This window comes from Plutella xylostella, chromosome 15 (assembly GCF_932276165.1).
Source record: "Plutella xylostella chromosome 15, ilPluXylo3.1, whole genome shotgun sequence".
NCBI lineage: Eukaryota > Metazoa > Arthropoda > Insecta > Lepidoptera > Plutellidae > Plutella > Plutella xylostella.
In genome coordinates, this window is record NC_063995.1 from 4,114,918 (window position 1) to 4,129,721 (window position 14,804).

Here is a 14,804-nt window from a genome sequence, read left to right on the forward strand (position 1 = left end):
CTTTTGTGGAAATTACTAAATTTATTGCAGTGTTTTTTTAGTGCGTAGATTTTGATATCCCTGCTTCATTTTACCATATTTATGCATGCCGAGAGGAATGGCAAAACAAACAGGCTTTGCCAAACCCATCATTTAAGTGTTTATCTGAAAGATTCTTTGCATAATTATTACCTAGGTACCTGCTAGTTTTAGTAATACTATCTCCTATCAATCAATCACTGAAAGACAGAGCTAGTATAATTAAAATTGAATGAAAATTCACTTTCTAGCCGTGGTGCAGTAGCGTACCGGTGAATAGTTGCATTTGGTCACGTCATGCTGCGGCCATGATATCGTCGCTAAATCTTTGTGCCTTTCATTGCAAATAACTGCATAAGTACCAACTAGAATGTTTTTTCTAAGGCAACTGTAAGTTTTTAATTTCCTTGTTGACTTGCGTTGTAATATTGGTGTTTCGAATTGCGTATGTGCGATTGGAAACACGTATAAGATAATTTACTATCTAATCAGTAATCACAGATCCAATAGCAAACTGTGCTAGAAATCAAATATAAGCAGGTAATATTCTCTATGAAACGTTAAAAGAAAAATCACACACCTTATCGTATCTAGATAAATACTCTAGCAAGTCAGTGAAATCGTAACATCTACTGAAACGTTTTTTTTTACCTAGTTGTGTGTGTTTTAATTTAACCAAGAGCTGGAGATGTCATCACGGTCATTGTGTCACTCGGTGACATAATTCTCAAAGTGAAGCAGCACCAGCAGCGAGGCACTTTCACCCGTGAAGGTCGCGGAGTGTTGCGGCGGAGCGTGCGGCGGTGGCGGCGGTGTCACAAGCGCGCTCCTGCTGTACCACCAGCGAAACAATTACAAGCAATAGCAATAGCAGCATCGCTTATCTGTCAAACATCGGCAGATTCACTCAAATTACATCAGATTTGAAAGATCAGCGATGCTGCTATAGGATTGTTGATTGCTAATGATGTGCGCTCTCCTCTCGGAGCGTTTTGATACGAGCAAGCTATATTTGACTGAAGGGCTAGGTCTAGGCCTTATTTAGGAATGGTAGAATATGTACCTTTACGCCTTGTCTAGTCTCTATCTTCATTGTCACCATCGGGTAGATTGACGAGGGAAAATACGCAGATAAAATTCTGTGTTATTATGATATTAATCCTCATGTAATTTTTTGCTATGCTATGATTATCATTTATTTATACACTGCGGTATTAACATGGATCTTAACCAGATTTACTTTTATCGCGCTATCTGGGTACTCTTTACATAAAATATACAATCTGTTGGAGACTTTCAGATAATTTGTTTCAGTAGTTCTTGGAATTTTGCACACAATAATAGTCTTTATAATATTCTTATATAAAATGTATGTTGTCGGTACCATATCATTAGACATAGACAAGTCTGATAAATTGCCATGTTGCCAATGTGTTTTCTAAGTTCTTTAAATTTAAATGATATATTTGTTTGTTTCAGGAGCTGCGTGGGCCCGCGCGCGCCCCATGCCGGCGGCGCACGTAACACAGTGTGATGCTCGCGAGGACCGACATCTATAAAAAACTGCGTCCACGAGGGCGACGGAGGACGTTGTAGCCTTGGTTTAGTGATAAATGCAAGTGCCTATATTTATTTAGTAATAATGTTGTCTAACCGACGCAACACAGTGCTGAAAGTGAGCATCGTGATTAACGTGGCGGTGCTGCTGTACGCCACGCTGCAGCTGACGAGCACGGGCGCGCCGGGCGAGGAGTGGGCGCCCACGGGGGAGGCGCTGGGCGCGGGGGCGGGGGCGGGGCGCGAGCTGCTGCGCGACGCCACGCCGCTGGAGACCACGCCGCGCACGCCGCCGCCCACCACGCCGCGCAGCAACGCCAGCACGGCGCCCACGCTGGACCCGGACAAGCGGCCCAGCGTGCCCTCGGAGCCCGAGGAGGACGAGCTGGACCAGGTGGACCAGAACGCGCTGTCGGAGAAGACGCTCACGAAGCTGCGCAACCTGCTGCTGTGCCACGACCGCGACTTCGTGCCGGCGACCACGCAGCGCGGCGACTACTGGGTGCTGCAGAACTACGTGCGCGCCGAGCACGGGCCCGTGGCGTGCCACGAGGCCGTCACCTACACCACGCACGCCGGCTACGAGTACCTCGACAACGTCAAGCCGCTCGTCGAACGGTGAGTCCCGCTGCCGCGTCATGACGTCACACACCCCTCACCACGCTTACGTAGTGCACAAACTTCGCAATTTATACAACGGCCATGGTTTTTCGACTGTGGGCACAAGAATTAAGATTACATCGGCGCGATAAGTAGGTATCTAACTACTAATGAAGTTTTCCGCCGTCACGTCCTTACCTCAATGTTAGCAGATTTTAATCTTCCACAATTACGTATACTTATGGCTGATTGCCCGCTCACGACTAATTTGGCAATAAGCTCTAGAGACGATTAACTACTCAAATATTTCTTTACACTCCTTTTTTACAATTCATAAAATCATTCTGCAATATTGAAGAAGGTCTTAGTGTTCATGGAGAACACAAACTTTGTAGTTGTAGCGCGTATGTATTGTACATACGATACCTCATAACCTTCTTACACACTGTTCTGTGACATCACATAAGTAATGTCCACTTGCCTCGCTACATTTGATTAGCACCGTGTTAGCAAACTGCACTGCGGTGATAAAATATAACAGATCTCGCCGGCCACGCCAGGACAAAAACATTGGATCCGGTTTGTCTGCGCGGCCATTAAACGGCTCGCTTTCATTAACTACTATCAGTTTCCATATTTATTCATTCCGAATTCGAATCTATTGGCGTTTTCACTTTCATTCGGCCCAACCTGACCACGTTGTATTGTATCTATTGATCTGAGTCAACATCACAAACACAATCGGTCTCGAAGTGGATAGGAATGCCGGTTGCTCCATAACTTTCGTCTCCTGACTTGGCAGTGACGTAATTGGCGCAACTTTAATCTGAATCTAATGACCCAATGAGCTCTTATGAAAACTGATGTTACTGTCTGGATCAATTCATTCTGCGTTCTTCTGAGTTGAGCAACTCGGCGAGATTGGATCTGAGAAGGTGTTACAGCGGTGTTACTACACGCTGTCAAGTTCACCGCACAATGGGCCACTATCGGCAGCGATGTGTAATGAATATGTCCCACAACATTATAACACTGCGCGCCGCCCCGCCCCGCCGCCGCCCGCTAGGTAAACTGTTCTAAAACAATAGCTGTTGTCAATATCAGATGAAGTTTAGGTCTCATAATTTGAAGATTGTTTGATCATTATAAAGGCAATTTAATAATAGTAATTTAAACATTGGTACTTACATAAATAATGACCAGATTTAAGGATGGCAGTAATTCCCCAATTGTTCAAACGAAAAGGTTAATCAATCTTTATTATTTTATTACGTTCACCAATTCACCTTTCCGATGTGTACTGTCTGTGATAATAACGCAATAAACGTGACGAAACGTTAGTCGCACAGATTGTTCCATTCAATGATCCACAATCTCATGACGCCGTACGATGACAAACAACGGGCCCTGTTTTCATTTCATTAGGTTAGTCGTCCGCGCAATATAGAACATGTTCCCGTAATAATTACCTCTATTCCTATAGCCTATAGCGCATCTAGCCAAATAGCATATACTTAACTTAATAATTACCAGAATTGTGAATTACATTGCTCTTTACAACTTAGCTAACGAAAACATAAATAAATTGAAGGCTAGTAGTGGGTCTCGTAAAAAAACGAGGTTTTAGCAATTATAGGCTATGCCCCTAGCTCTCCTTCAATTCTTAACATGTATGTATGTCCTATTTTATATTATTGTTTTTGCATGCATCGGTACTTAGTTTGTTATCAGTTGTCGTTGTTCATCATAATATTACGTGTACAAAGAGATATAGTTTACAGATTGCTCTACATTATTACATTCAGCCCATCACAGTTTCCATATGCGAATCTCATTATCATCTATTCCATGGACATGGACATACTATTTTCCTTACCATTAACTGCATTATAAGGGAATTTGTAATGTGTCCATCATTATTTTTCAATTTGTATAAATGTGCTCTGCCGTAATCGGTGACATTGAGAGTAACACTGCCCTCTGAATTGGACTCGAGTGTTGAGGAAGTCCGAGGACAAGTAAAGTGCTCAATCCGCTCCAGCGGTCCAGCTGGCAGGAGTTTCCTACACAACGTCAATACACCAGTGTGAACGGTGCTAAGTTCAGAGTGGTCGTGCATAGATTAGGTTCCAAAAGGATGATGATGAACCTTATCGTAATTTCCTCTACCGCACAGACTGAGCCACAGATTTAGGGTGGATGTGTGGCAATTCTCAATGGATTACATTAGCCGTGGCCATTACGAAAATGCAGTCTTTAACTTGCAATTGTATGGTGTGGAGTAGCGTGACGATGGAGCAAGGATGTGCGTGATACAAGCGGCTAGACGGAACGAATTAAGTGGACTAGAAAACCTAACGGCTTACCTGAGACGTCTCCTAACATACATAACCATAAGTTTAATAATAGGATACAACCTAAGTTAAAAACTTAAGATAGCGCAGGACATCTGAATATTTCTAGCGAACATCTCCCATTTATATTTTATAGAATCGGCATATGGCGTAGCAACACAACACAGACACATACCTATGAAAAACAAACGAATAGCATCTAAAACTTCGGTAAGTGGGCAAAATAGGTTATCTGAAGCACCGCAATTTGAAAACTGTAGGCTGTGCTGTGCAAATACTTCGTGATGAGATTTGGTTATTTAGTAGTAGTAGTTAACTTTGTTTATGGTAGCTATGTATGACTAACATTTTAGAGGCAGTCTGCGTTAGGTAGTACCTACTTCTACAATACTGCTAAGTTACTAAGGCTAAGTTGTTAGGAACGCGCGTAGGTAGAGAGAGGTAGCTAGGTAAATAAGTAGGTAGGCACAGGTAGATTGGGCGCAGCTACAACACAGCGTTAAACAAATAAACTTATCGCAAACACGACAATTTCTCGTTAGCGGAAGCTTCTATTGTAGGATTTACTAACTTTCGCTTGACTCTCTCTTAGGGAACATACCAGGTAGCTTTGGTAGATGACCAGAGGCATCAAAAATTAAAATATTTTCGAATCTCACCGTGTGACCACTAATGTATGAAAAGCGACAGGGCATGAAATAGGTTACATGAGTGTAATTATGTAGTACTGAATTAAACCCTCATGAAGTTTGATGGTCCTCAGACGAGGCGACCACTAGATATATTTGTAGCTACAGTAATTACTTAATTTAATTTTCATTTTACTTAATGTTAGAAATCTTGCTGTGTAACCTGTGTATGTGTTGTGTTAAGTAAATAAATAAGTTATCTATCTATCTAATTATTAACTAGGTTCCTTTTCAATAACCGTAGTTTTTGGCTGACAAAACTAATGAGAGTTTTTGTCAATATAAAACTAAATTATTAACCCCGTAACTATATACTATAAACCCGTGAACACATTACGACTAATAAACCTAATAGAGGGATATTACGGGACTTAAAAATGCAATCTTTCCTACAGGGAAATTACTTAATGGTAGGTCATAGAGAAATTACAGTTCTAATTGAAATGTATTAAGGTCACTATAACCTTGAGGCTGCCGTGACCAAGTGGGAGTGGGGGCTGGCATGTGGTGATTGCTTCATCACACACTGGAGAACCAGTTCCATGGCATCACTCATTAGCCATGCAACTATTTTAAACATCTTACTTTTTTACTTCCTGCATAAAAACCGTATCTCACGTTTATGTAGAACTTTTTTCTAATTTATATTAGTAACTTACGCAGTTCGATCTCATGTATGATACTTCCACGCATGATTAAGGAAAACACAAATAGCCTTTGAACTTGATCGAAATAATGTGCGTTATGTTTTTTCCGCCTATAAGCTTAATTGTTATTTTAATGGATGGTGGTTTGGGATTTGTAATAAAGTTTAATTCCTTCGATTAAGTTAACTTTACATAGGTAAATAATATTGCTTACGTCTCGCAAGCGAACCTCCTGATCCGTTATTGTTCAAAACGTAAAGTAAGATCTATAGATTTCTTTCTTTCTACCTTCTTTAGAATCATTTCGTCTAGACTAGACACTACAAAAAACATAAGATAGTTAAAGCTATGTATGTATTATTTGCGTGAGTATTGCTACTATCTGACATTGAGTAATGAGAGTGAGTGAGCCACTCAGATGTTCAGTTGTTTTATTTTAATGAGGGGAATGCAGGTCGACCGTTGCACGGCTGCTCTGGCTGATACGGACAACTAATGATGCAACCTCAAATTACACTTCACTTGATTGATTTTAGAATGCGTGCAGGAGTAATCTGGGGTTTACCACGGTAAACGTTTATTTATTCGTCTTTATACATTCATCCATTTTATGTATTGTTTACACCTAGTCCTTCAAATTACAAGTTTATGCTTATCATAAAAGATTGCGATCGGTATTGCTACTTAAACCACTAACCTCTGAACACATAAATCTAGGTTTACAGGCGCAACCTTCTGACACACTTACTTACTCTTACTCCGCGGCTGACCTCGGCGATCCCAATCATCTCTGGAAAACATAAACTTATAGAACGGACATCAACTTTACATTATTCAATCTGAGTCGTACAGTGGGAGACAAATATAAGAGCATTGTGGTAAAATTTTGCTCTTGTGTTGTCGATGTCGCACTTAAAATGACACCAAGTGTAAAATGTGAAACCACCACTGTACATACGGTGCGATTAACTCTGGTGAGATGTAAAAGCAGCTCGGCAGGAACTCGTTACAAGTGAATGAGTGTTATCTCGTGCGTCGGCGCATCCAGTGCTGAGGAAATGAGTTACTGTTATTCTGTATTGGCAAACAGCATTTGCGGGTTTCTCATGATTAACCGTTTTCCTTCGTAAATCCAGCAGTCCAGGTATTTATTACACTAATGTGATCGTTTAGTTCGTTTCCGCAGTGCCTAAAATACATACATGACTGTGATCTAACTTTCAGAGTCGTGTTGAAATTGAGGTTATCTGACTTGATGAGTTATATCCGCGTATTTTGCCTAAATTGCATGAACGATGCTAAATCGACAATCGTTATTACTAGGTACAACCGGACGATATACCTGCCTCCTCGTGTCGGCCTTGAGGAGGTCCGCGCTGGTGGCCTCAGCCTTGCGGTCGGCGCCGGCGCATCTCCATTACCTCGTCACCGCCGCGGTACTGTTAGCCACATAACGACTGCGGTCACATGTAGGCCACATGGCCACTGCTCTTGAACCACACTATTCATTTATGACAAGATAATTTCAACCGCGCCACTTGTGAGCGATCACGGCCGGCCCACTCCGCGGCTCCCATTGTCTCCTCCCATATACGGACACTGGCCATTTGTCCAATGACCTATCGGGACGCGAGGCGCATCAGCAAATTCCGTGTGTCTTTATTCACTGGCGATTTATGACTCGTCCACAGCAGACTCCTTGACCTTACTTGTGAATCCTTCTGTTTCTAATCCTTTACATTTAGAGATGTAATAGCACGTTGACTTGTGCAAGATTGTAAAATGTTAGCAGAGCGGGGTCGCACATTGAGTTTACGCGTGGTGTGTCTTTTCAAAGTTATTTATCCCCTTATGTTTGTCAATAGGCGGCTGGTGCGGAATCTCGCAAACGATCACATCCTGCAGTTTGCAAGTGTGTGCTATAAAATGTTATTGTGCACCATTCTCGGTCCGCCATGTACCTACCAAGTACCAACCTTCCAAACAAACCAAGATATAGTCATAATATGTAATTTGGTATTCTCAACAGTTGGCACTATCGTCTTTGTTAACTGTTCGATTTGGTTTCCGATAAAGATAAGAAAATTTGATTTTAACGACCATGGCCATTTCTAACATAACAAAATACATATAAAATCGGTTTTATTACAATATGGTTCTTATACCTTCATTGATGCATTTGAAGATGCAGAATGTGATGATCTCTATTAAAATTTAAGTCCCGACCTCAGTCTGTATATTTCTGTCACCAACCAAGTAACTACTTACATATTTTTCAGGTTTCCGATTTCAACACGTTTAGCAAAACTCGTGCGCAAATGAGTCGTGATGGCGACTGATAAAAAAACAAACTAAGCACATGATCCGTCAGTCATATCTCTTTGTAACAGGATATGTATACAATAAATTACCATAACACAGTGTATTATGGAGGTGAAGAGGACACTTCCCATTTAAGATGGTGGCACGTACTCGCCGTGGCTGAATGGATCATTTGCCATTGAGTTCGTGTATGTAATAGGAAATCCTTCTGCGCACGCGCACGCGTGGCTGGGGGGCTACTCTTGCTTGAAAGACAGAGTCGTGGCTAGGGAACCACTAAGAAACCTCGTGTTTACAGACAGAGCGGTGGTAGCTCAGTCGGGACAGAGCGGTGCTGGTAGCTTAGTCGGGAAAGCGCCCGCTTCTCACGCCAGAGATGCGGGTTCGAATCCCGGCGCTGACATGTACCAATGCGTTCTTTGAATTTAAGTACAATGTATACCATCGCTCTTACGGTGAAGGAAAACATCGTGAGGAAACCTGCATATCTAGATTTAGCACATCTAGATATCTGAACCTGAACCCACTAAGCCGCAGTGGACCAGCGTGGTGGGAAATGGTCCAAGCTTAGGAAGGCAGTTTAGACCTGGGGATATGCACAAAGGTTCCACTCGAGAGAGCCAGGTGCAGGTACTTACACCCCACAGAGAATAGAATAGAATAGAACCTCGTGTTTTGTAAGCAAGGGTGGCCCCCCTGTTCGGAGATGTTTACAAGAGCACTGCATTATTGTTGTCAGTCACGAATGTGGTGCATGCTGCGCATACTGGCGAGAGTGGTGCGTTTTTTTACAGACTGTTTTCTTTAAACACTTCATGTTTGTTCTAACGTTTCATTATTATCTTCATCAGGTTACTGTTATGTGTCTTCTAATAGCTGTGCTGACTATGACTTGTTGAACGTTACCTACTCAACTCCATTTTATTGTGTTCTCCTGTCGTGCTAAAAAGTTATTGAAATCGGGAAGCATTTCACTAAGAGTTATTATAATGGTTCGCCTTGTAACTTTGAAGTCTAAGTAAACAACGCGACAAATGCAATACGGCTTGCAATAAATATGTGAATGACCACCATTAGCTATGTAGAGCGTTGTCGCTTGCATCATTAATGTGAATTATGAGTTACAAATTTCCCTGCGCCGCCGATCAATAGCTTCAGAACAATGAATACTGTTCCTGAATATTCATGTGTTTGACTAACATGTATGGGAGTGAATGGCCGTCGCGACGCGCGTCATCCATCACAGGAGGACTCTAGCTTGACAAAAAAGGAAAAAAGGAGAGCTGTAATGCAATTGGTGCGTTTAATACAACGAGATAGAGTCGTAGTCAGCGCAGTAGAGCTCCGTAACTTCGTTTTTCGTATACTAGAGTGACCCTGGGGCGGCCGACGGGAGCGACAGTACTCAGTACACACACAAACACACCTACACGATTAATTTCACAAAGTGTTTGTTTAGTTTCATTTTTCCGATCCAATGTTGCATGAAGCGTGAATTTTATGCTAGCATAGCCATAAACAACTAGCTAGGCAAGTAATAAAAAATGCTTGTGAACAAAATCTCCGATAGGTTAACTGATTAAAGTAGTTGGAAAAAACACCTACTTTAACAAGTTCCAAGGCTGCCGAGCGATACCTACCATGAATAAATGGCTGGCCTCCTTGATCGGCAATTTTACTAAGACCAACCGAAAAAAATCAGATGTTATAATTTTTCTTTTTGTGTCAGCAGGGAAACTTGTATTTAACTAGATACACAAAAAATTATTAGAATGCAATCTTTTGTTAAACAATAAATTTGTACAGTTGTAAAATCCTTATCCTGACCTTAGGTAAGGTCAAGAAACCTGCATAAAACATTGTTTGTTTTCGCTAACAGTTGGCGCAGTACCATTAGGCCCCAGGTGTGTTTAATATGTATCGATCTAACAGATGATTGCTCGACCTACGCCGCCGCCGCGCCAACACCTTCTGGCAGACTTTAACTACCATAGATGTTTACTTTACTAACAGTTATAGTTGTAGTTTCATTAAATACAAAGCACTGCATTGCTGTTGATCTTAGGGTTACCCTAGCTTGAACAAAACAAACGAAGGAGAGACCATCGATACGATTAATCTTATTGTAAGATAGAGTTGTAGTTTTCACACCAGTGCTCCGGAATAATGTTTATCGAGCAAATAAGTGTCTCCACTAGATCGTATACTCGCGACAGCATCGCTACAATAATCTTTCTGGTTGAGCCCTGTTAACGCATCAGAAGAATACCTCTCAAGGCAGCTCATAAAATGTAAGCTTAGTTTATTATAGCCTAACCTAACCTTTACCTACGTACCTATAAAATGTTCTTTATAAAACAAATTACAGTCGCACCCTCTTGAATTTACTCCCCAACCACACGAATCGAGGTCGACGTAGTCAGCTGTGGCGCAGCGTGACACAGCCCAAAATACACCTTTACCTTTACTGTAGTAACTACAAATTAATGATAACAACCAACAAAGTTTTTTTCATGTTCTTGAAAACTTTTTGTTGTTTTTTTTTCTCAAATTGAATTTATTTACGGCCAACTCACTTATGGCTTTTAAGTAGGGCGATGGCAGATTGGCAATCGTTTGTTACGATTACCACACGTACTTGCTCAGCAAATAAATGTATGTTACACAATGTAACAATACCTACTTAGTGAATTAAATTTGTTCGGTGGAACTCAGCAACAGTCAGCGTTCATTGATGAAAAACAATGCCAACGGCCTATATTTCAGCTGTGCTGTAATTTTATTTTTATTTACCACTAGCTGTTCCCGCGAGCTTCGCTTCGCCTTAGAAAGTTTTCCCGTGGGAATTCCGGGATAAAAAGTAGCCTATGTTTTTTCCCAGGGTCTAGACCATATGTATACCAAATTTCGTTCAAATCCGTCCAGTAGTTTTGGCGTGAAAGAGTAACAGACAGACAGACAGACACAGTTACTTTCGCATTTATAATAATAGTTAGGATAAACATTAGTTACTTACCTACTAATATTTAAAAACCCCTAACTTTATGCTTCACTGTTTCTTACATACATACATATGCTCACGACTGTAATCCCCGAAGGGGTAGTCAGAGGTGACTCGCGAACGAGTCACTGGGTTTATTTTTAATAGATATACCTATACCTACTAAGCATTATTTTCATGCGACTGTAATAACAGTGCATTACGAGTACTGTAGTTCAGTATAGGTACCTTCCTTATACATAAAAAATACAGATATACAATTACACATATAAAATTTTCTGATGAACGTAAATTTTTACAAACTACTCTCTTACTAATCAATCATAAACCTCTACCCGCAATCAAATTATGACTCTGCAAGAGTCATTTCAATCAATTATGAATACAAAAGGCCGAAATTTTACATTTAATATGGCATGTTGACTACACCATAACAACCTATCTGTGATAAATTAATAATAATATACCTACATTCATAGATAGATAGAGTTCATAATAATATAATACGGTAGAGGGTGGGGGCTGCTACAGCTATTGTTATATTTCGTGACAGGAAGCCACCTCGCCCTTTTGAGGCACATCGTTAAACTATTAATTCATAAAAAAATGCGTTTTTGGGGTTGGCACTTGTTTCTGTTGCAAAGTTACATGTGTCGTACTCTATAAATATCATTTAATCTTATAGCCATATTATCTGGGTAAGTTATACTGATAATTTTTCAAACTTCTAGTACCTTGGTACTTGGTACTTAACTAGTATGATTACCCTTGTCAACAGTGGCATCGTAATGATCACATATATAGAGACTCATAATATCACATAGCAAACATTAGCCAACATAACAATGTTAATTTGTGAATTTGATCCCAGGTATCAACTTATCAAGTAGTATCAACACTGGGTCTGGCACGCGGCCTACAGGTGAACAATTGAAGGCAGTATAACTAATGTCTCAGGTCACGCAAGCCACCTCAGGGGGTTACTCTGGGTTGAGTTTTGGAGCTGCCCTACCCACTTACGACTCTATGCCCTTGTATTAAACGAACCCATTGCACGAAACTGTACGGCTATCCAAAACTTCGTGCTTCGTCAGCAGGAGTAGGCCTCCTGTAGCGGCGACGATATCACGATACTCATAGTTAATTATTGATAAAACAGTCGTTTAATCACCATAGCTATCAAGTGTCGCCGCGCTAATGGGACCAGCTGTTTGTTTCACTTCTATTACGCGAATGGCATGTAATATTTATACATCACTTGTATGATTTCACTATTTCCAATAAATATTAGCTCCAGCAATAATTAATCTGAACTAAAGTACCTATATGCATTCGGCCACAACTAGAAATCTGCCATCGTTTCCAATAGTCTCCATCACATCATGGTCAAAGCGAAAACCCCTACCTATTAATTTAGATTAACCTACAAACTCTGTAATCCACACAACACACTCTTTGTCACGAATTCTCTAATACCGCATTCAAATCCGTCCATGCATTATATTACGCCACCAAATGTTCTAACCCCACAGCTCATAACCTCATTCCCTTGTCTCCAGGTGGATGGCGCCGGTCAGCATAGCCGTGCACGCGCCTGGGGCGGACCTGGCGCCGGCGGTGGACGGCATCAGGTACCTGCGCGACTGCTCCGGCGACGACCTCATCCGGCAGTTCGTCACCTTCCACATCTTCTTCTCCTACAAGCATATTCCTAGTCAGGTGCGTATGGGTTGGGGTTTGGGGTTGAGGTTTGTCAGCGCTGTTGTTGTTATCGAGTAGAAACCATGAGTGTCAAATTTTGGATGTTGTACCTATGAGAAAGAGTGAGGTGAAAGGGTTATAGATTACGAATCCTGCACAATCAGTATTGGGTAATGCTGTTTTCATTATAATCATTACTAATAATTAACTCTTTGTTAGCCTACGCACTATCCCACACATCATGGGCGCCACGCATTGTGGCACCCTGTGCAAGGCCGTTGTCTTCATCATCTACGAGTAACCTTTCTTAGTGGGACGCTTTTGCGTAGATTTGGCTCATTGGGTAGAAAGAACTCCAAGTTTCTCATCATTCCCGTCTCCTTTCCAGATCCCCGACCCGGAGGTGTTCCTCGGGAACCAGTTCAACTGCTCGCTCAAACCTCCCTACGAGACGAGCGCAAACACGTCCACCTACATGAAGTCGCACAACATGTTGTACCCCGTCAACGTGGCCCGGAACATCGCCCGGGACGCCTCGCTCACCCACTTCCTGCTGCCGGCTGACATCGAGCTGTACCCCAGCCCCAACCTCGTGCCAAGGTTCCTCAACATGATCGCGAGGAATGCGCCCCCACTGAACAACACTAATCCGAGAGTCTTCGTTATTAGTATCTTTGAAGTGGACGCCAAGTTTAAAGTAAGTTGGGTTGTTGTACCAGATATTAAACTAGATATATTTTTTCAAAAAGCTAAAGATCGCATCCAGTGGCGTGCTTTGGGAGAGGCCTACGTCCAGCAGTGGACTGCTATAGGCTGATGATGATGATATTTTTTCAAAAACCATAAATCATCAGCCCGCATCAGCTGGCATCACATACCGAATTATATCACCTAGAACCTAAATGCATAATTTAAACACTTTCATCTGCCTTGATCATTGCTATTTACTCCATATAAACTACAAACAACCTGTCCAGCTAAGCTAAACCTATCCTCTGTCCAGCTAACCCATCTACATAAACTTAAAACAACCTACCTAACCTGGCTATAACCCTACCCCTGTCTACTTCCAGGCGCCGACGACGAAGACGCAGCTGAAGGCGATGCTGGCCAACAACTCGGTGATCCCGTTCCACAAGTTCGTGTGCAAGAACTGCCACGCCATCCCGCAGGGCGACCAGTGGGTGAAGGCCGCCGAGACTGGACGTAAGTTTCTCGATATTCTGTGGTAGTTTTTAACCCCTGATGGAAAAAGATGGGTGTTATAAGTTAATGTGGTAGAGTTGCTGCTGAACCGAATTTCGTTTGGTTTTTAAGTGTCACGTGTAATGTTACATCGAGTGTCCTTATAGTAGTTTATTATCTAGCTACTCTGCCTCAAGTACTCCTTGGGTTTTCTTAACCAGCTGGCCTATGTTAGTGTCAGTTCGTCACAAGACTACACTTCATCCGCTTCTACTAATTCATCTTCATAATTTTTACCTCTACTCTAAGACAAAGATTTTGCCCAAATTGAGTGGTCTACCATTTTTATTCCTATCTGTCTATAGGGCTAGTGGAACTTTGTTACTCTTGATTTTATATCTTCCGGTGCAGTGAGATGAATAAAGCGTATTCTTATAGTAGTGTAGTGGTTCAAACTACTGGCAAACTTCCCAGTAGTATCTACTCGCAGATGCAACACTACAGAATTAATCTGGTAGAGCCACGTCGTGAGCTATTTATACCGGCTCCGCATATTCGTATGGGGTATTCTATTAGCGTATTATGGTTCATTGACCGTCCCCACTAACGCTACCCACATAAGCGATACTATCGCGTTTGCAATATTGTTGTACTCGTATCAATAAGCAGTTTTAGAATAATAATAGCTATTATAACTTCGTTAAAAAAATGAGGTTAGTATGAATTTTAA

General features: G+C 41.6%; 1 protein-coding gene across 2 annotated transcripts in view; it reads left to right on the top strand.

Annotated features, from left to right (window-relative positions):
• LOC105381115 (beta-1,4-glucuronyltransferase 1) overlaps positions 1-14,804 on the top strand; it is a 37,198-nt gene that overhangs the window by 18,681 nt on the left and 3,713 nt on the right. The window contains exons 1-5 of one of the 2 annotated variants that reach the window (XM_038108538.2): positions 1,314-1,387; positions 1,498-2,193; positions 12,748-12,907; positions 13,278-13,586; positions 13,963-14,095. In XM_038108538.2, the coding sequence (XP_037964466.2) occupies positions 1,661-2,193; positions 12,748-12,907; positions 13,278-13,586; positions 13,963-14,095 (1,135 nt within the window). In that variant the 5' untranslated portion in view covers positions 1,314-1,387; positions 1,498-1,660. Of the gene's footprint in view, positions 1-1,313; positions 1,388-1,497; positions 2,194-12,747; positions 12,908-13,277; positions 13,587-13,962; positions 14,096-14,804 lie in introns of those variants that run through there. The other variant, XM_038108537.2, reaches the window with a different exon arrangement.